General features: G+C 51.4%; 6 protein-coding genes across 6 annotated transcripts; 4 read left to right on the top strand and 2 right to left on the bottom strand.

Annotated features, from left to right (window-relative positions):
- Positions 1-221: 221 nt before the first annotated feature.
- On the top strand, positions 222-3,207 carry GCG54_00012724 (Methylsterol monooxygenase; the record flags this gene model as incomplete). The annotated part of the gene is made up of 6 exons (XM_045412597.1): positions 222-241; positions 306-564; positions 672-1,315; positions 1,691-1,922; positions 1,965-2,259; positions 2,309-3,207. The coding sequence occupies 6 exons, from the start codon at positions 222-224 to the stop codon at positions 3,205-3,207; spliced, it is 2,349 nt and encodes a 782-aa protein (XP_045268603.1).
- Positions 3,208-3,320: 113 nt separating this feature from the next.
- GCG54_00012723 (Isotrichodermin C-15 hydroxylase) lies at positions 3,321-5,020 on the bottom strand (the record flags this gene model as incomplete). The annotated part of the gene is made up of 5 exons (XM_045412596.1): positions 3,321-3,477; positions 3,552-3,718; positions 3,782-4,096; positions 4,153-4,938; positions 4,994-5,020. 5 exons carry the CDS (start codon positions 5,018-5,020, stop codon positions 3,321-3,323), a joined length of 1,452 nt encoding a protein of 483 aa, XP_045268602.1.
- A 1,309-nt stretch (positions 5,021-6,329) lies between these two features.
- GCG54_00012722 (uncharacterized protein) lies at positions 6,330-8,093 on the top strand (the record flags this gene model as incomplete). The annotated part of the gene is made up of 3 exons (XM_045412595.1): positions 6,330-6,791; positions 7,274-7,690; positions 7,740-8,093. 3 exons carry the CDS (start codon positions 6,330-6,332, stop codon positions 8,091-8,093), a joined length of 1,233 nt encoding a protein of 410 aa, XP_045268601.1.
- A 1,086-nt stretch (positions 8,094-9,179) lies between these two features.
- GCG54_00012721 (uncharacterized protein) lies at positions 9,180-10,445 on the top strand (the record flags this gene model as incomplete). The annotated part of the gene is made up of 4 exons (XM_045412594.1): positions 9,180-9,363; positions 9,429-9,742; positions 9,800-9,883; positions 10,167-10,445. The coding sequence occupies 4 exons, from the start codon at positions 9,180-9,182 to the stop codon at positions 10,443-10,445; spliced, it is 861 nt and encodes a 286-aa protein (XP_045268600.1).
- A 753-nt stretch (positions 10,446-11,198) lies between these two features.
- GCG54_00012720 (putative chitinase 10) lies at positions 11,199-12,869 on the bottom strand (the record flags this gene model as incomplete). Its single annotated transcript, XM_045412593.1, has 6 exons — positions 11,199-11,662; positions 11,735-12,033; positions 12,098-12,157; positions 12,224-12,558; positions 12,622-12,726; positions 12,813-12,869. Coding segments are annotated over 6 exons (1,320 nt in total), but the record flags the coding sequence as incomplete, so codon positions are not given.
- A 1,644-nt stretch (positions 12,870-14,513) lies between these two features.
- GCG54_00012719 (uncharacterized protein) lies at positions 14,514-15,566 on the top strand (the record flags this gene model as incomplete). The annotated part of the gene is made up of 3 exons (XM_045412592.1): positions 14,514-14,553; positions 14,685-15,287; positions 15,352-15,566. The coding sequence occupies 3 exons, from the start codon at positions 14,514-14,516 to the stop codon at positions 15,564-15,566; spliced, it is 858 nt and encodes a 285-aa protein (XP_045268598.1).
- Between the last annotated feature and the right edge of the window lie 5,568 nt (positions 15,567-21,134).

The raw sequence follows: 21,134 nt of genomic DNA, 5'->3' as shown, positions 1-21,134 counted from the left end.
GCACCCCTGCCACACACGCCGCTTTCTTCCAGAAATAAGGGACATGTTCCAAAGCCCGCCAACAGATGTAAGCAGCTTCTCCACTGCGGCGCGTTGATTTATATACTTCTTTCGCCCCCTTTGCCATCGGAGTTGTCGCATCTCGAAATCAAAGTTGCGTTTCGCATCTGTGTTTTGTGTTTTCCCGTCATTCCTTTGCAGCAGGGGTTGCGTCCGATAACATGGCGACCTCAGTAACTTGGTAGGTCACCACGAGTCGCGCCGAATCGAAAGAGTCGCATCGAGCTTACACACAACTCCTACAGGAACGCCACCGTCGTGTTCCCCAACCAGACCGCCTCTCACCAGAGCTACCTCGGCGTCCTCGACGACGTCAACAGGTACAATGTCCAGCTCAACACCTTCGAGCGCCTCTGGGCCGCCTGGTACTTGTGGATGCAGAACGACATCCTCGCCACAGGCATCATGACGTTCGTTATGCACGAGGTCGTTTACTTCGGCCGTAGTCTGCCGTGGATCATAATCGACGCGATCCCCTATTTCCGTAGATGGAAGATTCAGCAGGTATGCTCCATCCATGCTCCACGGAGGAGGAGGATCTTCATCTCCACAAACACCGGAGACCGACCCGGGCTTTGAAGGACTGGTCGACTAACACATCAAACCCACAGCAAAAAATCCCAACATGGAAGGAGCAATTCGAATGCGGCGCCCTCGTCCTCTTCAGCCACTTCACCGTCGAACTCCCCCAAATCTGGCTCTTCCACCCCATCGCGACCTGGTGCGGCCTCGACTATGGTGTGCCCTTCCCGCCCGCGTGGAAGATGGCCTACCAGATCGCGATCTTCTTCGTCCTCGAAGATACCTGGCACTACTGGATGCATCGCGGCGCCCACTGGCCGCCCCTGTACAAGGCCGTACATAAGATGCACCACTACTACTCCGCGCCGTTCGGTATGACTGCTGAATATGCCTCCCCGATTGAGGTTATGTTCCTCGGCCTTGGCACCGTCGGTTCCCCTATCCTCTGGGTGTTCATCACCAAGGACCTGCACCTATTCACGATGTACCTCTGGATCGTGCTGCGCCTGTTCCAGGCCATCGACTCGCACTCCGGATACGATTTCCCCTGGTCCCTGAGACACTTCCTCCCCTTCTGGGCCGGAGCCGAGCACCACGACGTGCACCACGAGAAGTTTATCGGAAACTATGCGTCGAGCTTCAGGTGGTGGGATTATATCATGGACACAGAGGCCGGTGCCGAGGCCCACCAGCGCAGGCGCGAGGCCAGGATCGCCAAGGCGAAGAAGGCTCAGTAAATTGGTTCTACTCAATCGGCTGGTCGTCAGGTGTGACCAGTAAAAGAGCCAGATTGGCTCAGAAATGGCATAGTCGTCGCCGATGGGAATCGGCCTTCATTCTTTTAAGGCCTGCGACGACTTTTATGATGAATTGTAATTGCATTAGCCTTACATATTAATACGATGATTGCTCTTATCATGTAATGGGCGTTATCAATATTGGAATAAGCCTTCATGAATATCTGCTTATTGCAGCCTAGTCTGAGGCCATGTCGCTGACGACCCCTCATTGGCGGCAGTGCACATGTTCAAAAGCTGACTCGCCCCTCAAAGAGGTCATGGCGTATTGTTTCTCTAGGCATCACCCATCTGAAACACCAAAAGCTCAGCGGTATACCAGTACTTGGGGTAACGAACATGAACTTCACCGAGCTCAACATGGAGAGACTGAGCCTAGAGGGTAAGTTGGCAATATCTCTGGAGAATCTTCCGACCGAGCTCATTCACCGCATCGCGTCGTACTGCGATGTCGCCGACGTCCACGCCCTCACCTGTGTTTCCCGCGGTATCCGGTTGTCATGCAGCAATCCCTTTGTATTTCAAGCTCAGTTCTGTCACCATGTAAGAGCCAATTAGTACAGACACAATTGCCTCATCTTACAGACTTGCCAGGCACCCGAGCCCGAATCCAAATCAATCCCCAACAAGTACACGCTGGCACACATTGTCAACAGCGCCTTGATCAGCCGTCCCGAATCCGACGCAAGAACTGCCTGGTCCCACCTCGCCGCCGTCGCCCCAACCCTCCCAAGCCTCTCAGACGAACTCGATGAACTCATGCTCCCGTATCGAGCAGTGTCTTGGCAATCCGCCGGCAGCGTCAAGCTTCCTAGCTCCGAACTCCTCCGGAAGACCCAAGCTTTGATCGGCACATTCTCCACTTTCGCCGTCCTGGGCTGTAAGCTCTCGCTCATCCCCTGTTGACCCCGTCGCTAACGAGAGGAAAGATATCCCTTCGATTGATCTAGGCGTCGCCGCAGCGACGACAGGTCTTCTCATAACCCTCACGGATCCGCACAACTGGGCCTCCTACATCCACGTCTTACCCCAGATTAACAGGCTCGTGCGCCAGCAAGCTTTCGTCCTCGCGCTGGGTCTACTACAGACGCAGGTCTTGAACAACCTAGGCATCATGGCATACCACCTCTCCAAGATGGCAACCTGGGACGACACGCACACCGCCTTCCACCGCTTCAAGACGTCGTGGGAAGGGAGGCAGACGGCCGCCTTGTTGGTGCAAGTCCTGCTTGCGCACCTATTACGAAGCAGCTTCTCGGCAAGGCCGGCGAGCGAGTATCTGCCGTCTCCGCGAAAGCTCCCGCTGGCGATGGTGCAAGATGAAGTGGGAGGCGCGGTTGTGCCGCTGCCGGATCCGCTGTCGCCGGACCAGGCTGAGCGACGGCTCACGGCGTTTTCATCGACTGGGTCCTGGGACCATTGGAACCGAAGGTACGTCCGCCATCTGGTACAGGAGATGGAGGATGGAGAGTGGTATGGGTACTTCACCTGGGACACGGCGCGCAATCAAGCGACGTTTCTCGAAACTGGGCCGATTGAGAACATACGGTTTAGGTTTGGGGCGAAGGAGTCAGCCGGTGGTACGATCGAGGTCATTGCCGATAATTGCAAAGAGCCGTCTGGTCTATTTGCTCTTCACGGTGAAGTTGATATGTCATTGCAGAGCATCGTACTCAAGAAAACCAGCCCCAGGGGGGTTGAGTGCAATTATCGTGGTTGGTTCACCCCACTCGGTATTGCTGGAACCATGAATCCATCACCGTGGGGCTTGCCTGGCTGGTTCTGGATCTGGAAAAAGGAATGGATGGAGGAAACTTCTTGTAAATGATTTCAATACTGCTTTACGACAGTGATTATCCATGACCGTGAAGTTGATGAGTTCGCGATGGATTTGCATTTTGATGCAGCATCCAAGACCACAGGACAAGTCCCGGTTCACCATCAAGCCCTAGGTGCCAAGTACACATTCACAGGCCCCTTCTGCCATAAAATATAGACCTCGCTCTCATCGTACCACTTCTGGATATCGTCCGTGGCGCGGATGTCAAAGTTCCAAATCAACCTAGCCAAGATCAGGCGCATCTCTGCATTGGCAAGACTAAAGACGGGACTTGTGTTAGCAAACGTTGTACTGATATGACAATGGATTTCAGCCGCAAAGAAAGAACATACTTCTTTCCAATACAGTTTCGAGGGCCCGTCGAGAAAGGTTGGAGAGCTTTCTTCGCATCGTTGGCGAACCTCGGGTCGTCCAGCCACCGTTCAGGGATGAATTCCTCCGCTCTGGCGAAATGATCGGGGTTGTGGTAGACGGCCCATTGCCACACGTCGATAGTTGTCTAAGGGAAAGATCCAAGTCAGCTTCTACGTCTCCTCGCTCTCAATGAAGATTCTAGTCTTACCCCTTCCGGAACGAACTCGCCCAGAATCTCGTCGCCCCCTTCTCCGGCCATACGCGGGCTAGAACTGGGGACGGGTGGATACAACCTCATACTCTCATCCAGCACCGCCGACATGTACATGAGGTTTTGGACGCTGAGCATGTCAATCTGGTCCTCGGTTTCAAATGCCGACCTGACCTCATCGTTGAGCTTCGCCAAAGCGGCAGAGTTGGTTGCCAGGAAGAATGTTGCGGCGGAGAGCAGTGTGGCTGTCGTCTCAGAGCCAGCGACAATCAAAACGAACGCATTCGACGTGAGCTCCTCGAAACTTATCGTCTGTAAATGATCAGTACCAGCTCGCCACACCAATCGATTATGGGTTTCAAACTCACAGCACCGGCTGATTCAGACTTTCTGATCATAGCGTCGATGAAATCAGGACGATTGGTCCCGAGATCTAGCCTCTTCCGCAACTTCTCCCTAGATAACTCTTTGTTTTCTGCAAACTTGGTAACTAGGCTGCGGGGAATTGTCATCATGAGCAATGGGCCCACCCATGAAAGTCGTTTGCTGCTAGTCAGGAAAGCGATGTTCTTGATACTCTTAAAGATAATATCAACCCAAGGGTGATACGTCTCATCCTCAAGGCACCCGAACGGCTCGCCAAACGCCAAGTCACCGATGACATCGAACGTTGTGAAATTGAACCATCTTTCCACGTCGACGGGGCGCGATCCACCCTGCGATGCATCGCGAAGTTTCTTAAAGAGCTTGTCGACGTATTGCTTGATGATGGGCTGCTGCGCCAGCATGGTCTGAGCTGAGAACCCGTGGGCGAGGGCCCGGCGGAAGCGTTGGTGGTCTGCGCGGTTGGAGCCGATGATGTTGTCGCGATTGGGGATGGAGTTGAGCAGGTCTTTAGGGTTCTCGCCTGTCTTGCGGTGGCCTCGCACATCCTGCATGCCGTCGGGGTGGTTGACGGATATGTGGGTTGGGCCGACTCGGACGATAGGGCCGTACTGTTGATGGAGCTTCAAGATCTTTCGATGGCCGTTGCCGGAGATGTAGAGGCGTACGTAAGGGATGTAAGAGACTGCCCAAAGCTTGGGACCCGGAAACTTGCGCAGAGGGCTGAAGAAAAGTTGGTAGATGGCGTAGCCAAGTAGGTAGGCTAGGAGCTGAGAATCATTGTTAGTGGTGGCCCATCTACTTGGCTGCGGTAGAGGTGCTTACGGAACCACCTGTGACAACTGGTGCCATCATTGCCAAGGAGATGCCCCCAGCTCCAGTCTCCAAGTATGACAACATCGCAGGGTTGGAATTTTCGAAGGCGGCCAGACTTTGATAGTAAGATATTATAAAATGAACGTCCAGATAAGGTAGCCACCAACGGTTGTGATCTGAACTTTACTTCAATGCCACGGCTGATGGCCTTTTTACTTCAGATCAATGCCATCTGATGTGGGGTTCATCGGGTTCTGATACCCTCCGTACGGAGCCCTTCCGAGGATCATCAAGCGGGTTTCGGTACCAGACATATGCACCGTAGTCGCGGAGTTGTAATCGATACTACCGCGAATATGAAACACCAGTCAAATCGCATCGAATAGCAGCACAATTCACAAGGACTCAAGAAAAAACGTCCGCTATATCGACGATCCATGCATGTAATAATGCTGCTAACCGCCCCTGAGCGGGCTTCTCCGCGCGGGGCCGGTCGGCGCTTGAACAAGGGCCGAGGCCGAATAGCGGGCCGGAGATCGCTTTCATTTCACGAGTTGCCAATCCGGCACATCATACTGGTTGATACGTTTTCCTTCTTTCGTATAAATCCGTTGAGTTCTCCAGCTACTGTCTGAGCATGGTCAGTGAGGTTCGTCCGGTACAACCAAATTCCTGCGTTCGTTGGATGGCAGAACCAGCCCACTTATTGGGACAGGGATTTGCATGAAGGTGAGCCGGGTGGCGGTGCGTGGTCAAACACCATGTTCTCGTGATAAATCGTGATAAATAAGCTCGTGTAACAACGACCACCCTCAAAGCCGATGGGCGAAATTTCAATTGGTGAATCGGGCCTTACACACCTTTCAATTGCTGCAAGGGGAAAATTGACTCACCCAATTCGCTTTGACTTGGGCTCACTAGCCTTACATTTTGCCAAGCACTCTCATTTTAAATAGCATGCAGTCAGCAGAAGCGAGCCCAAAGTCCCTTATTTGCTCGTTCCTTTTCGCCCTACGGCGATGGAAAGCAACCGATGTTACTCAAATGCTGCGCCGAGGCGGCACGACGTATCCTAAATTGGGTTACTTTCAGCTTTTTCTGCCAGGGCATGTTGGATTGCTGAGGCGAAGTATTCATAGTAGGCGTCTCGATTGGATTCAGCCTGTAGGTTTATGATGAGTTTGGCCTCATTCGCGATGCTTAAAATGATGGGATTGCCGCCTGATTTTGGTGGGTTTCTTCCCTCGCTACCCACATCTTCATTCATTTTTCGTTTCTTCGGATTCAGGTACCACGCTCGCTGGAATTGCACACTCCATTTCAAACGCAAATAATAATAACGAAGATGTCGCGCTACATTCTTACGGTAATCGCAGCCGCTGGTCTGGCCCTCGCCAAGACAGACATCGAAGGCTGCACCTCCTTCACCTCCACCGTCACCGTCCGCACCGAGATCGGCTACGGCAACACCTACGAGACAGTCATCTGGTACGTCCCAGACACCCTCGAGATCTGCCGAGGCGTCGACTGCGGTGGCGGTCGAGCCCCGCCCCGTAAGGTTCCCGGGTGCCCCATGTACTCCGGCACGGAAACTGTGACGGCGAGCTTTCTGTCAACAGACCCGGCCGCCCCGGTGAGCACCGTACTCACCGTTACGCCTACGAAGACTAGCACTGTTGCGCTTGTGACGGTGACAACGACGGGCAGGACAGCCAGCGGGGCCGCGGAATCGGGCGCTTCGGGGACGGGCGCGAGCGCATCGGCAACTGGCGGCAGCCTCGAAGCTACCACCGCTTCTACGACGAGCGTATCGGCAGTGACGGAGAGTGCGGGCGGAAGTGCGACTGGCACCGGAAGCGGCGCAGCAGCCTCGGGGACGGAGACAGCAGCGGGAGCGGGGCCGACGGCAAGGGCTGGCGTAGCCGCTGCGTTGGGTGTCGCCGCTGCTGTTGCGCTTCTTTGAGAGTTAGAGGATCATGGGAGATACCTGCAACAAAGGCAGAGGAATGCACGTAGTAATTTTAATCACAGTTTGGCGAATACGTGCCGTAATGACGGGTCACTGAGCTGTATCGGGGTTCTAATTTAAGCATCCAACTCGCCAAGATGTTAACAAAGTCGAGGCTTCATTCGTCCGATTTTTGAGAAAATCCAAAGTCTAACATGAGTTGAAGGCGGAGTAATCACAAGCAAACGAGCCGCGAGACTTACGCTGATGCGCAGAAAGGATTGCCCATAAACTTGGGCGACCCGCGACCCGCGACAGATCAAGTAAACTGATCCCGCAAGCACACCAAAATGTCGAAGCCTACAGTCATCCTCGTCCACGGAGCCTGGCACTCCCCTGCTCACTATCGGGAGTTCCTAGATATCCTCGAGAAGAAAGGATACCCGTGCGTCTGTCCGAGCTTGCCGTCTGGCGGCAACCCCTCACCGGAAAACCCGCCAGAGGCAGATGTTCGGTGCATCAGGGAGACGATCCAAAAAGTGGCGGACCAGGGAAAGGAGATCATTGGCATCGCACACTCATACGGCGGTATCATTGCTACTGAGGCATTTGCAGGATTTGGCGTCAAGACTCGAGCGACCGTGGGCAAAGCCGGCGGCGTGAAGTGGCTCGTGTACTGCTGTGCTTTCATCATGGAGGGGAATGAGACCATGTACGACATAGCTCCGCCAGAGCTGCTGCCGTGGCAGACTGTCGAGGTAAGCTACCGCATTAGCTCCACCGTATGATTTACTCTGACTTTTGAAGGGGAGCTTGATATGCTTCACCCAAGGTTATGATATGGGCGCTCTCTTCTACTCGGATTTGTCGAAGGAAGACCAGCAGAAATGGGCAGCCTTGATGACGCGCTTCCCCAAAGCGTGCGCAAAATACGCCACCAAGAGGAAGGCTTACGAAGGCATTGACACAACATACATCTACTGCGAAGAGGATGCTTTGTTTTCTGTGGTCGCACAGAGGATCTTGGTGGGCAGAGTGAGAGAGCGTGGCTTCGAAATTAAAGAGGAAAGTTTACCGGCAGGGCACTTCCCGATGTTGAGCATGCCAGATAGACTGGCGGAGATCATCTTCAAGTTGCCTCTTCGAGGGTCGAAGCTATGACCTCCATCCATCTCGTGTAGTGTGGTACAATGGACGAAAATATCGGATACTTTGATCCTGAAAATCCTCCCGTCTCGTGCCTGCAGCCCGAGTCTGAGCATTACCGCGACAGGAACATCTTGAGATGCAAGGCTGTATCGAATTCTTATGCTTCTTGGACGATCATACGAGATGAACACGATTGGCGTCAAGTGGCTTAGTCTACTACGCAGTATGTGGAGTTGATGGAACCTGTCAGAGGCAACCCACTTGCGATGCTATTCGCTACCATTAGACCAGCCCGGTCAGTACGGATTACAAGGCGGATTCAGGAATCTTTATGCCGAGTTTCTTCGCCGTCCTCTCCACCCGGCCAACCTTAAGTCCCCGGAACCCCTCACCGCCACGCTTGAGCCATACTGGTCTGGGCCATTTAGACTTTCGGCACAGTGGAGGGGGCATGAACGACGGCATCAGACGAGACCCCGAGAGCGAACGCAGGAATAAACATGAGCCGGCCGGACCGCCGACCCCCGGCTCCGCGCAAACGCAATCTCCACATCGCCAACTCCCCGGCCCCGGCTCCATATGCAGTCTGGGTTTCAAAATCCTGGGGTGAGGCAATTCACGACACGTCTTACGCGCGGTTAATCCCATCCTACCATGGATCTCGGATGATGGACCCTGAAGCCGTGATTCGATGCCGGCACGCTGGGAGATCAGCCGGGGAGGGGGTGGATGCTTTGCCCAAGGCTGATTTGACGTGTGACATGCATCTTCTGTCGTATTTTCGGGTTCTCCAAGGGTCAGTTGTACGACGCGGTCTGTCTTGCGCCGTCTGATGGTTGTCATGCCGTGTCGCTCTTCGGGCTCCGGGCGAGCGCCGTGTCGGGATAGGAAGCTTTGGCCTGCCGGGCTTACAACAGCTCTGCATTCATGCAGCAGGGTCCGGAGGGGCATGTATATAAGCCTCTTCGTCCCCGTCTGCTCTACCCATCCTCGACACAATTACAACCAGCAGCATCATTAACATCATCTTCGATAACCTCAACCGCAATCACAACTCAGCATCAAAACCGACTTCAGTCAGACCAAACAACCGCCAACATGCCTTACATCGTCGCCGTTACTCCTAACATTCCCCCCGCCGACAAGGACGACTTTCTCGGACACTGGCCCGCGATCAAGGCCGATATTGCCAAGCAGCCTGGTGTTCTTGGTGTTTCCGGCGGCGAGGTGATTGGAGAGAACTTTGGACCGGTGTCTGAGTTTAAGTTCTTTCAGACCATGGGTAATGACCGGATACTTCGTCATACAACGTAAGATGTTTGAACGGTGTAGTAACATGTGATTTAGCGTTTGCATCGGCAGAAGACGAAAAGGCCTTTGCCGACTCTGCGTGGGCCAAGGAGCATTTCCAGAAAGCCGCAGCGAAGATGGGCGCACCTCCATTGATCAGGAAATTCCAAACCAGCGAATTCCCAGCGGACAAGCCCAAGGCCTTGACCCAGTTCACGTTTCTTGAATTGGCAGATGGAAGCCAGCATGAAGGAGCGACGCAGGCGTGGATGGATCTTGTTGCCGCGATCGGCGGCAACTCGATGGGTGGTGCTAGCGCTGACGACGGCCCGACAACCGGTCTTGGTGTTCTTGGGTGGGATAGCAGAGATGTAAGAGCCCACAAAGTGTCAAGCGTTCATAGCGAACGGAACTAACAATCTGAACAGCAAGCTATCGAGACATACAAGAAACCTGAGGTTTCGGCTGCCTGGGATAAGTATAAGACTTTCGGAAAGGTCATCACTATTCTGGTGAAGCTTGAGGCATAGGTGAAGACCGTGTGTATATGTAACACAAGGTAGTTCTGGCACCAGACAGGCTACCTTACCTAGTAGGATTCGAGAGAAATTCAGAAATATTAGGCGGACGGTTACGGTGAATGAAGTAGGCTCGGTGAAGGTTAGCTTAGACTCAGGCATCACAACAGGCAACCAAATCACTATGCGGTGTTCACCATATTCACTAACGATGCCTCAACATCCACTTCAGTATTTAAATCCTGGGCTGGAAGGGTTTCAAGAGCTAGATTTAGAGAGCGAATTATCAGACTTTGTATACACCTCATCACCATTCTACTTCATCAACATGTCTTCCGGCGGTGGTTCCAGCAGCAACAACGGCTCAGGCGCAAACCAGTACGGCTCTGGTGGTTATTCCAAGAACGACTCTTTTGCCTGGGGATCTAAGGGCCAGTCCTCCTCTGGTACTTACATCGACAATAAGGGTTACAAGAGAAACACCAGGGACGACTCTTACACCTACGAGTACCCTCCCAGGATGTACAACCCCGACGGCAGTGTCAAGCATTCCTAATATCTGCCTTGGGGCAAGCAGCGGAGATGCAGTAAAGAGGACGACCTTCACGGGTCCAATCCTTCCCGAGATACCATGCACTTAGAGTAGTTTTGCTAAAGCAATACAACAGTCAAATACCCTGAACTCAAATGCAATTGCATTAACATACGTGGACACTTTGAATGATTTTCTTTAGAGGCTTTTACTTCATAAATGCAAAATGTGACCTGCACAATGACATTTTCCTCCACGCTCTAGGTACCTAGGTTAAGAGCCTCTAACGATTGCAATACGCTCCTCGTTACCCAAGACTCTCCATCCACATGGTCCAGACTGACAACCCTCGCCGCAGTGTGCTTGAGTCCTGCCACAGAAGCCAGCCTGACTACAGCAGCCTCCTTGGGGCCATGACCCACAGACTGTGCCCTTGTGCGCAAGTCCACACGTTCCATCAGTCGTGGCTCCCCCACTGATGCAATCGCCGGACTGACATCCGCTACCGCAATGAGCATCGCTGTTTCCACACCATCCAGCACTGAAGATATGTTGTTAGTGGGTGACTGGTGATCACAGCTTAGGCAGAACCAGACAAGGGATTTGATGAAAATGTAGACGAACCTTGAGCAACAGCTGCCCTGAGGCCAATCTCCGCAGACCGTGTTTCCATTTGCGTGGCCACAAGTACCGTCCGTAGTGTTCGTCGGCTCCAGACCACTGGTATTTGTCAGAATTGACGACCTGGATTTCAATGCCAGGCTGCTGTAAAGCTTCTTACCTCCCGGCACCTGAGTTGAAATCCACGCTCCATGCCATAGTTCCACCAAAACACTGATTATCTGCCCATGCCTTCTTCTCCTTGATAGTATCAGCATCGTCGTAACCGATCCACTGATCGTCCCATGTGATTTGCTTCATCATGGTGTCAGGCAAGTACTTCGGTATCAAGCCCTTCTTCTGAATTAACTGCTCGATCTCGACCAAAGACATAACGCCGTCGCTGTTAGTGCAGACGCCGGCCTTGCTTGGGCCCTTGAAAGAGCACTCGAGGTCGTTGCAGCTCTTGTCAGTTACCGTGTATCCACGCCCGTAAAGCGCAACACCAAAGTTGATCTTCGAGGGATCCAGCTCTGCAAACCACAAGGGGAGGGCGTCGGTAGCTATGTCACGGATATCGGCCTGACCACGAACGATGGAACCGAGTGTCTTGACGTCCTGATCCCAGAAGCCGTGGAGATCTTTGGTGTTGGGCACCGTAAGCCAAGGAAGAATACCCAGGGAGTAGCCAAGGAACAATTAGATCAACTCACCATATGCCATGAAGCCGAAGAAGTCCACAGAACTCTCCATTGCCTTTGCATCGAAATAGCGCAGATACCAGTAGTCAGGCGCGAGAGTTAGACTAATACCGTATGCGCCATTGAAAGCAGCATGCATCTCTTGAACGAGATATACGAGGTTCTGGGTGTCCTCCGGGTTGCCTCCGCGCTCGGAGGCGACGGGATATTCCCAGTCAATGTCAACACCTTGGAAGCCATGCTGCGGCAAGAAGGCCAACAGAGAGTTAATGAAGGCTGTGCGGCTTTCTTTGCTCGCAGCCAGCTTGCTCCTGGTAATCCACATGTCAGTCTCATACACTGGTACTGAGAGATTGGCAGACTTTAATGGCTCACCATGTCCCATGCGTTGCCTTGTTCGGGTCACTGAAGTCAAATCCACCAACTGCAATCCATCTAGTGAAACAAGCAGATCAGTGTCTGGTAGTCAAGTAAGTAGGGCCGAGCAGCAATGGGACTCACGTTTGCAGCCCTCGACTCTTCAGTGCCGCGAATTCCGAGTAAAGAGCGACATCTCCAGGGTCTGCGGGCACCACAGCAAAACTGTTCGGATCTATGGAGGCAAAGGAATAGTAGAGATGTGTGTATCCCGTGCTTGCGATATCGCTGGGGTAGATGTGATTACACAGACGATCGCGGGTGTTGGAACCTTGGTAGTAGCCGATGGTCCGGCCGTTGGTAGTGCCGCTTCCGACGCCGCAGGTACGACCAGACTTAACTTCACATGAGCCGAAGCCGGCTTGGCATGGAAGAGTTGCACCTTGAGGGTCGGCATTGCCGCAATAAGTCTCCGTGGTCTAAGAAGCATTAGCTGAATCGTCTCATTTTTGCTAGGTAGAAATCAATCAGGAACGACTCACCCCACACCAGCCCATAGCAGAACAGCACAAATTCATACCGCACTTGACCTTGCCACCCTCGCTATACTTTCCGCACATAGCTGTTGCTGTGCAGCCTGATGTGCACTAAAGTAGGACATGTATGTCAGCAATTTGACAGGAAATGGCGGACACTTCTGACTGTCGCAAATTCGCAGGGTCACCTCACTTACGTTTCCCTTGCCGCAGTATTCTGGACCATAACCGCAAGTTCCTTTTGTGCTGCAACAACTACAAAAGATAACCATTAGCAATTAGTCACGAAGCTTTCAAAGGTCCACGAGAGTCCCAGCCTGATTGACTGGCCTACCTTTTGTCTGCGCAGGTTCCATCACTAAGACACTTGGTTGCATCTCGGCGGGTGAGGGGCGATCCTGCGAATGAATGGCCGTCGTGACCGGCGTATATAGTGTCAATTATTTGTGGTGGTGTGAGTTGAGGGTGCTGATGTGTCGGGTCTCTGCTATGAGGGGTTGTTTCCGCACGAGCGTCTAGGTTGTAGCCTTGGTTTGTGTTGTCTAGAAGACGCAAGTCAGATGACGCCACACAACTTAACGGACGTGAATAAACAAACCGTAGGTTATCTCGTCTGGGAATGTCAACTCAGGTAGATACGTCGCCTGGGTCGTCCTCACGAGCGACTTCGTGAGAAGCAAAGCTGAGATCAAGCCTACAGCTTTAGAAGAAAACATCTTGAACACGACTGCTGATGATGCCGACTCAAGTCGAGAAGAGGAATGAATCCGATATATGATCTGCCCTGATTTACCATATTCTTTGTCTTGAAAATGATTACTACCATGGTCCGAGGCAATGCTCGACCTACCCCATTTCCAAGAACTTGCCTTGGTGCGAGGGCCCCACCACAAGATCATTGCATGCTGGTGCCATCGACGGCAAGAAAAGCTGATGCCTAGTCAGTGTAACCCCATTTTGTAGAAAGTTGCCGACATATCCGATAGTTTTATTGAGGGACTTTCCGCGCTGAAAATAATTCTCCGACCTCGTATCGTTTCCAGGGGTTGTGGGTGGTTCATCTTCTCTATCCCCAATGCTTGGTGTCTTTCAATCCACTTTGTGGGTTTCCCAAATACTACACGCCTATGTTCTGATTGGGCCGCTCGGTCTCATGATAAAACGGCCCGCGTGAGATCAGCCAAGTGATCCAATAATGCTTATTTGATCCTCCCATGATACCCTAGATTCTCAACAAGCTTTTCCTTGCATCTTCTCGAAATCTAAGCTTCCCCTCGGGAATCCTCATAGGGTCGCTCGGGCTCTCCCGCTCTGGATTCCCTACACCGTTGCGCAACTCGCGGGAGGATCGCCTCAAACAGGCAGTTCGGTTCTTCATGTGGATCATAGGATAAGCAACGTTACGCATGGGGCAGCCCTACAGACCATCGCACATGGAGAAGAAGCTCAGCGTAAATGCACCCTTGGGCAGTTCGTTGGGTCGGTATATTCGCCGTACCTGGCCAAGGCGCCGAGCATCATAGCAAGACGGGCGTCGACCGAAATTAAAACTATGAAAATATCGAGTCTGGATTTGCGTATGTTTGTTTAGCGCTTACAGAAGAAAAGACTTCGCGCTCAGCTGATGGGAACAGAATGGGAAAAGTAAAATGCCTCAATGACAATGAGAGGATTCGGGGTCGGTCCATGGTGATCTCGGCCGTGTCGGCAATTTGTCGGTGGGTCGCATTTCGGGCTTATTGTGCAAACGCAATGTCTGAAAGGACGATGCTGAGGCCATGGAAAAAGCTGTAGCCGGCAATCATTTAATACATGAAGGTTGTGTATGACGATAGCAAGCTCCTAGCTGTCTACCTAGCTTTACCGTCAATGACTCCATCTTCACAATCTCGTCCAAGATGTACCCTGCTGCCATTGCCGGCTTTTCACTGATATGGTGTAAGTTTCATTCATGTTTCTCAGACTAACCCCTGATGCCCTAGTCTGGTAGCCACAGTCGCACCTTCAATCAGTGTGTCACTCTGTGATTTTCATATCCTGGTAGCGGTTGCTAATTTAGCCTTTAAAAGATGATTCCTTCACTCGGTATACCACTGACCCGTCTTCCGCGCCTTACAAGCAATGGGATGGGATAAAGGTCGAACCGAATGCCGGAACCGGCGAGATTCAATTTTACGATACAACCGAAGATCTCACCTATGTGTTGTCATACCCCCCAAGTATGCCGGGGAACAACGAAGACCAGCTGTTCATCCTCCCACAACACAAGGACGGCAGGTGGACATCAACTCGGCTTGAAGGAAAGGCTGCTCATGGGTGTCCAGAGGGCAAGTCGCTGATTTTACAGGCTGAGCTCCGGGCAGGCAACGCTTCGTCTGATAAGCAAGGTGGCGTCTGGCCGGCATTTTGGGCTCTGGGCGAGAGTCGTAATGATGGCGTCGAGTGGCCCCTGTGCGGAGAGTGGGACATCTTTGAGGCTTCCGATGGCCACGACTGGAGTCTTGCGTCCCTTCACTGGGGCGTGAAGAATGATGCCGGTGAAATTGAGAAACATGATGCCCCTTCCGGCAATACCAACGACCGCCAGCACAAATTCGACCATACCCAGTTCCATACCTGGGCGTTGAAAGTTGATCGCACAAACTCCAATTGGAAAGACCAAACAATTCAGTGTATGTGGACGTGTGGACTGATTATCCAAGAAGAATCTATTGGACATCTACTAATGATATGTAGGGCTCATGGATGGCGAGAAGTTTGACGAGGTCAAGGGAAGTGATGCTGGCACTGAGAAAGAGTGGCTGCTCCTCGCTGACCAAGCCTATTATCCTGTCCTGAATGTCGCAATCGGGACAAATTTTCCCGGGCATGGAACGGTCAGTGAGTCAACATCGACTGGACTGGACACTGGTATGGTGGTGAATTATGTAGCGTTTTACGTTTCCGACTAGCAGTCGTTTGCTCTGCATTTACAGTGCCAAACCATTCTGATCTCTTATTTGATCCTAGCTAGCAAAGTAGACAGACTGATCGATTTGAGGTGAAAGAACGATTAACGATACTTCGAAGACACGAGAGACATAAAGGGACCGTGATCTATTGAGACTTATATTAAGTGTCCTGTCATGTTCACAACTTGATGCTGTTCTACGACTGGTGAGACTCAGGATACTACCGTGGAAGGACCTTTGATTTGTAAACCCCACGCATACTAGTTTTGCCTGAATCTGAAGCTCTATCAATAGGAACGGGAATTCCTGATAGACTGAGGATCTAAATGATGCTATCAGCAAGAAGGCGACTGTCTTTGTCGCATTGTGTGACTGACCGTCCTGTGGATACTGTTCAATGTATCTTTCATGCTGCTGACCTCACGCATCTGGCTTTGTATCCTAGATTTGAGAAGCTGAGTTTCGATTCGGTAACGCGATTTCGGATTATCCCTAGGGAATGCTCTTGAACGGAAAGCCTCGGCTGTTCCAAACTTTTTAAAGCCGTCATCCGTTGGGAATCTTCTTGGCTGGGATTCTGCAGCCCCTATAAAATCTTCGATGACACTGTCTTGCTCAGAAAGAACCTGTTCAATCATTGACAAGTCGTAGAGTATGCTTTCAATATAATGTTGAGCGTCGAACAGCTCAAGTAAGGCGGCTGGTGGAATTGGTGTTTCGGACAGAAGAAACAGTCGGTGCCTTTTGCCGAAGTATGCGGATTTTGAAGCCTGTTCAGATTATTAGATCGAGACCAGCGGAAAACAGATAACAAAGCAATTCTTTCTTACCATAGAGGATATCTCCTCAGCGAAGCGCGAAATGCCACAGGGCGAGTTAGTGGGCCCTACTCCCGCGGTTTGGGGTCGTTTGAAGAAACAACTGATGCATTCTTCGATAATAACCAGAGCCATATCGTAGGGCTTGATATCTATGGTCATTGCGTCGGCTTTCAATCTTTGCCCAATGCACTGGTAAATACTGAAGGGATCGGCGAGGTCGCGGCCAAAGTGGTCGGGAAACGATGTGACCACTATCTTTCCATCAATGATTCGCATCCAAAGCTGATCCACCATTACCGCACTCGTCTTGTCATCTCTAAGATTACAGTTGCTGGGAAATGTGCTGTTATCAACATCCACTTGTGGCACTCCATACGCCTGATGCAAAGTGCGTCGGAGATGAAGAGTATCAGAGCCGAAAAGCGTGGTTTGTATCATCCGTTTCTCAGTATGCAGAGACATCGCTTCATAGAGCGCCGCTGCGTTGAGAAGCAGCTTGCCTAGCTTCGTTGGTCTGAAATGTCGTCGTTTCTGCCAAGACAGAGGCGCTGGTTGCTGGTCGCTGGGAGTAGTCCCATGCCCATCCTGACCAAGAGCATGAAGGTGTCGTTGATGTTCAATCGTGACACACGATGCTATGCTCCTCCTGCGGCTGTCCTTTTCCCACCTGAGGTACGGTAGCTACGCATGCATTAATGATGACAAACACACAAACGCATGTCAAATACTTTAGTACTCACACATAGAACCAAGTCTGGAAATGATGATCTGGAAGAAACAGAGGCACAAATCGGTCGCATATGTCTCGAAAACACCGGTCCTTGCTGTAAATTCTGCCAGTATCGACCGTCGTCCCGAATGTTGGCATCAAGCGTCTTCACCACCCGCTGCAGACGTGAGATGTTAGTTTTACGAGGAAGATCGGTGATTATAATAAACTTACGTCCATCCACTATTTCGATTAGTATTCTTGAGTGACATCTAGAAGTAGGCTGACAACTTACCTCTACGTTATTTGCAGGCAAGTGAACATAAGCGAGAGATCCTTTCAGATCTGAAGTGCGCACACCTTTCATGCATGAGAATTCCGCATACTCCGTCGGGTGTCCGCCCGCAGTTGTAACAGCGGATGGACGAAACTCCATAATTCTTCCCTTAACGTCAAAAGCGTCACCAGAGGACCTTGGCTTCGTTGCGTATTCGCCTTGACGTTTTCCCTTCGGGAATTCCGAACGTTGCGAGATGTGGTATCTGCCTTGGACACCCTGCTGGATACGGTTTCTTTGAGCAAGGTCGACCCGCCATTTAGTGACAGAGACTCGCACATCGTCTTCGTCGTCGTCGTCAACGTTGCTTCTGCTTCCATCAATTATTGAATGACGGACAGATTCAATCCACTCCAATTCTCGCCCAATTTCAGCCCTCTCGCTCTTTGTCAGGCCGTTCAAATACCTGTTTCTCCACGATGATTTGATGCAAGTGAATGTTAGAAAAGGATGTCCGCCTGCGTTCGGTCCTCTCCAAGAGCTCGCCTTGTCAGCAGGCTTAGGTTCAAAGTCTGGATTCAGACCCAGATCATGTAACAGCTCTTGAATATCCTTCAACGCGAGATACCAAAATGGAGTCTCTTCGGAGGTGAGCCAGCTGATGATCTCTGATGTGTTGGGTATCTTCGATCCTCCTCGTGCAATAATGTATTGAAATATTCCATTCGGTTCCAGGGAAGAGTAAGACTGAGATTGCACAAATGGCAGACGGCCCCTAGTTTCGATCAAGTGCGCAAGCTCACTGGCTTTTGACGAGATTAGTAGTACGTTTTCTTCCACTGCTTTCATGGCAAACTGTTCAGCCAGCTCCGCATTGCCGTCGTTATTATATGCTCTTGCAAGCTCTGCTAAACAGGTAAATGGTGTTGGCAAGACGCAATCTCCTATCTCTCCCATTACCGTATCGAGGGGTAGTACGAAAGCATTTCGGTATGTTCCAGCTATCACGTGGCCAAAAATGATACCGGACTCTGGCTGAACCACCCAAGACCCCGAATCCCCCTTTTGGAGACCCATACCTACGCAAAGGTCAGCTCGTGTTAAGATATGATGGCCAATTGGCCCTTGTTACAAGCCGCAAACCTTTTGAGCCAGCAAAGCTCAGCGTCCACACCTGCACAACCTTTCCAGAATCCAGTCTCATTGCTGATAATTTTCGTGAAATTGTGGCCTTAATCTCGCCAGATACTCCAGCCAACACCAGCACGGTGGACGTCCGAGCCACATCTCCAGCGGGATGGGCATGGGTGAGATATCTCAGAGCACGCTGAGGGGCATGCATTGGGGTGTCTGGAATAGCTTCAGCAGGTTCAGGTTTGAATTCCACATCAGCCCGCACGCAATTGGGCAGTTTCAAGAAATCGTTGTCAACATGAATCAACGCCCACTCCGATCCTGTCAGATTTATTGATCCTGCACTCTTGAGAAACTCGAGTCCATCCGCGTTGACAAACTGTTCGTGTTCTTCTTCAAACTCTGATTGACCGTGGTAACGCGCAGCCACTAAAGGGGGTTCAAGATTACCGCGCAATTCGCCAGCCTCCACCATGCGTTCAAGTAGTTCTTTCACTGGCTCATCGGTTGATTCCTTGACAGTGGCACCTCCGTCATGCCACGCCGTCACAGCATGCAAGCGCCCTTCCACTTCAAGCAAGCCACCGAGTGTAAAATGATGTCTATGATCGCCGGCTCCAGCCGAAGCAAGCAAACCACAAATCGAATCGGGAGACGGAGACCAGGCTACCGCAACTTGGTTCCCTACTGACGAAAGATCCCAGAGAGTTTGATAACAGATTGTGAATGGTGGGTCGTACCGTTTTCGCTGATTGGAAAATTTGAGATGAAAGTTTGTCAACTTCTTCTGGTCTCCGAAGTCCCCGTGTATGATCCGAATGCATGGCTTGCCAGAAGATCCGTCCTTGGAGTTGCCGCGGAGAATCTGTAAGCTTCCAGTTGGTAGGGGAGATTGTGCCTGACAAAGATACTCGAAGATTCCGGTCCGCGCTCGCCCATATTCCGACTCCAAAGGCTCGTCAAACTCTTCCGAGTGTTCGATCTGGATCAACTTTATATCCTCTACAATCCGCATGAAACTTGTGACCAATTTCGCATGATTGACATTCATGGTCGGGATGGAAGACAGCCCTTGGGTCGGCTCTGGATCGATAGCTTCCTTCAGAGATTGTGCATCCGATTCCCCGGTAATCGTTGCATTATTAGGTGCAGGGCTAGCTTCCCGCTGAGGTACCGGTAGATCAAGCTCTGCGGATATCCTTACAGGAGCTGTCTCATCGATATCAGGCTCGGCGGGGATGCTGGGCGCAAGCTTCGAAGATTGTTGTATGTGTTGGGCTTTTGGGTTGCGTGCTGGATCATCCAATGAGTCGTCTTGATCTTTGAACGAGATCATGTGGCGAAACTTGTCCCTAAATCGTTGCTTTCTCGGAAGGTCGTGAGAGGGGGGAGACAGAGTTTCGAGCTCTCCGATGTGATAAGGCTGCGTTGTGCTCTCTGAGCTCCCGTTTTGCCGCAGTGAATCAGCAGTGGGATGGCGCGATGGCCGTAATTGTCGGAATGCTAGTGCCATTGGATTTAGTCCTCGTCACAAAACATACTAGATATTCCGTAGTTCTGGAAATAACATGGAACGGGGAAAGATGTGAAGCGGGCCAAGTTGTTTGTATTGGGGTGGCTGGTATCTCACGCACTTTTATTGGGCAGGGGTATTCGCTCGGCGGCAAGCTGCAGGCGACATAGTGTAGCCGAGCCAATAAAAGCAATTGATCACGATATCGAAGCCTTTTGCAGTCTTACCCCGCATTAGACCCAGCCTGATACATGTTTCTCTATCCAGCAGGAGTATTGAGATGTCACGATATGCCGCAGAGCTGAGAGATGCCAAGTAACGAGAACAACAACGGCGGAAGGGCAGGGTCTCTGGAGGTGGGGACTGAGGAACTTCCTCAATCATTAACCAAACGACTTACGGCGCCTTTCCGTCGGAGGGGAAGCTTGACCCCATTAGAATGGAAGTCTGAAAGCATAACCAAAATATGGGGCTTTCACCAAACTACCGGGAGCTCAAGCACGAAGTGGCTGAACAGACTTGACCGATTGAGTACTTTTTTCGATGAGTATGAGAAATCCCTTTTGGCTCTCGAGACATTGACAGTCAAAAACCAAAAACTACGTCCCGATGAAGGCGCAACCTGCCATTCACAGCGCTCGGAGGGCCTGGCACCGGATCGTATGAAGACCCATTCTTCATTGAGATCCTCCTCAGGTAAGGAAAACTTGATCCGGCCACGCCCAGGAGTGTAGAGCTCATGGTAAAACAGATAGTAGCTCGCATCTCCGCGAACACCATGCCCTACTACTTCTGTTCATACAAATTCTCCGATTGAATCCCGATGTTCCACGCTCGGTGTTGAAGTTGAGAGTTGCCGACCTTCTCCACGATCAATCTCAGGTCCCGGGCTATGTCATGTCAAATATTACGTTGGACCCTATTTCAAACGTTTCAGACGTGTCGCCTGGCCATGTCACATCCTTCCGAATACCTGAAGACACTAAGCGACAAGACTTTCAGTTGTTATCTAAAGATAAAGTCGGCTTGTTTCGTTTTGTGAAGAATTCTTTTATGAATACTTATATAACTAGGGATATATAAGAGGACCCCCCTACTCTAACTACCCCCTATA

Source organism: Colletotrichum gloeosporioides, assembly GCF_011800055.1.
Source record: "Colletotrichum gloeosporioides strain Lc1 chromosome Unknown consensus_16, whole genome shotgun sequence".
NCBI classification, from domain to species: Eukaryota; Fungi; Ascomycota; class Sordariomycetes; order Glomerellales; family Glomerellaceae; genus Colletotrichum; species Colletotrichum gloeosporioides.
This window is presented reverse-complemented; position numbering and strand designations above follow the sequence as displayed.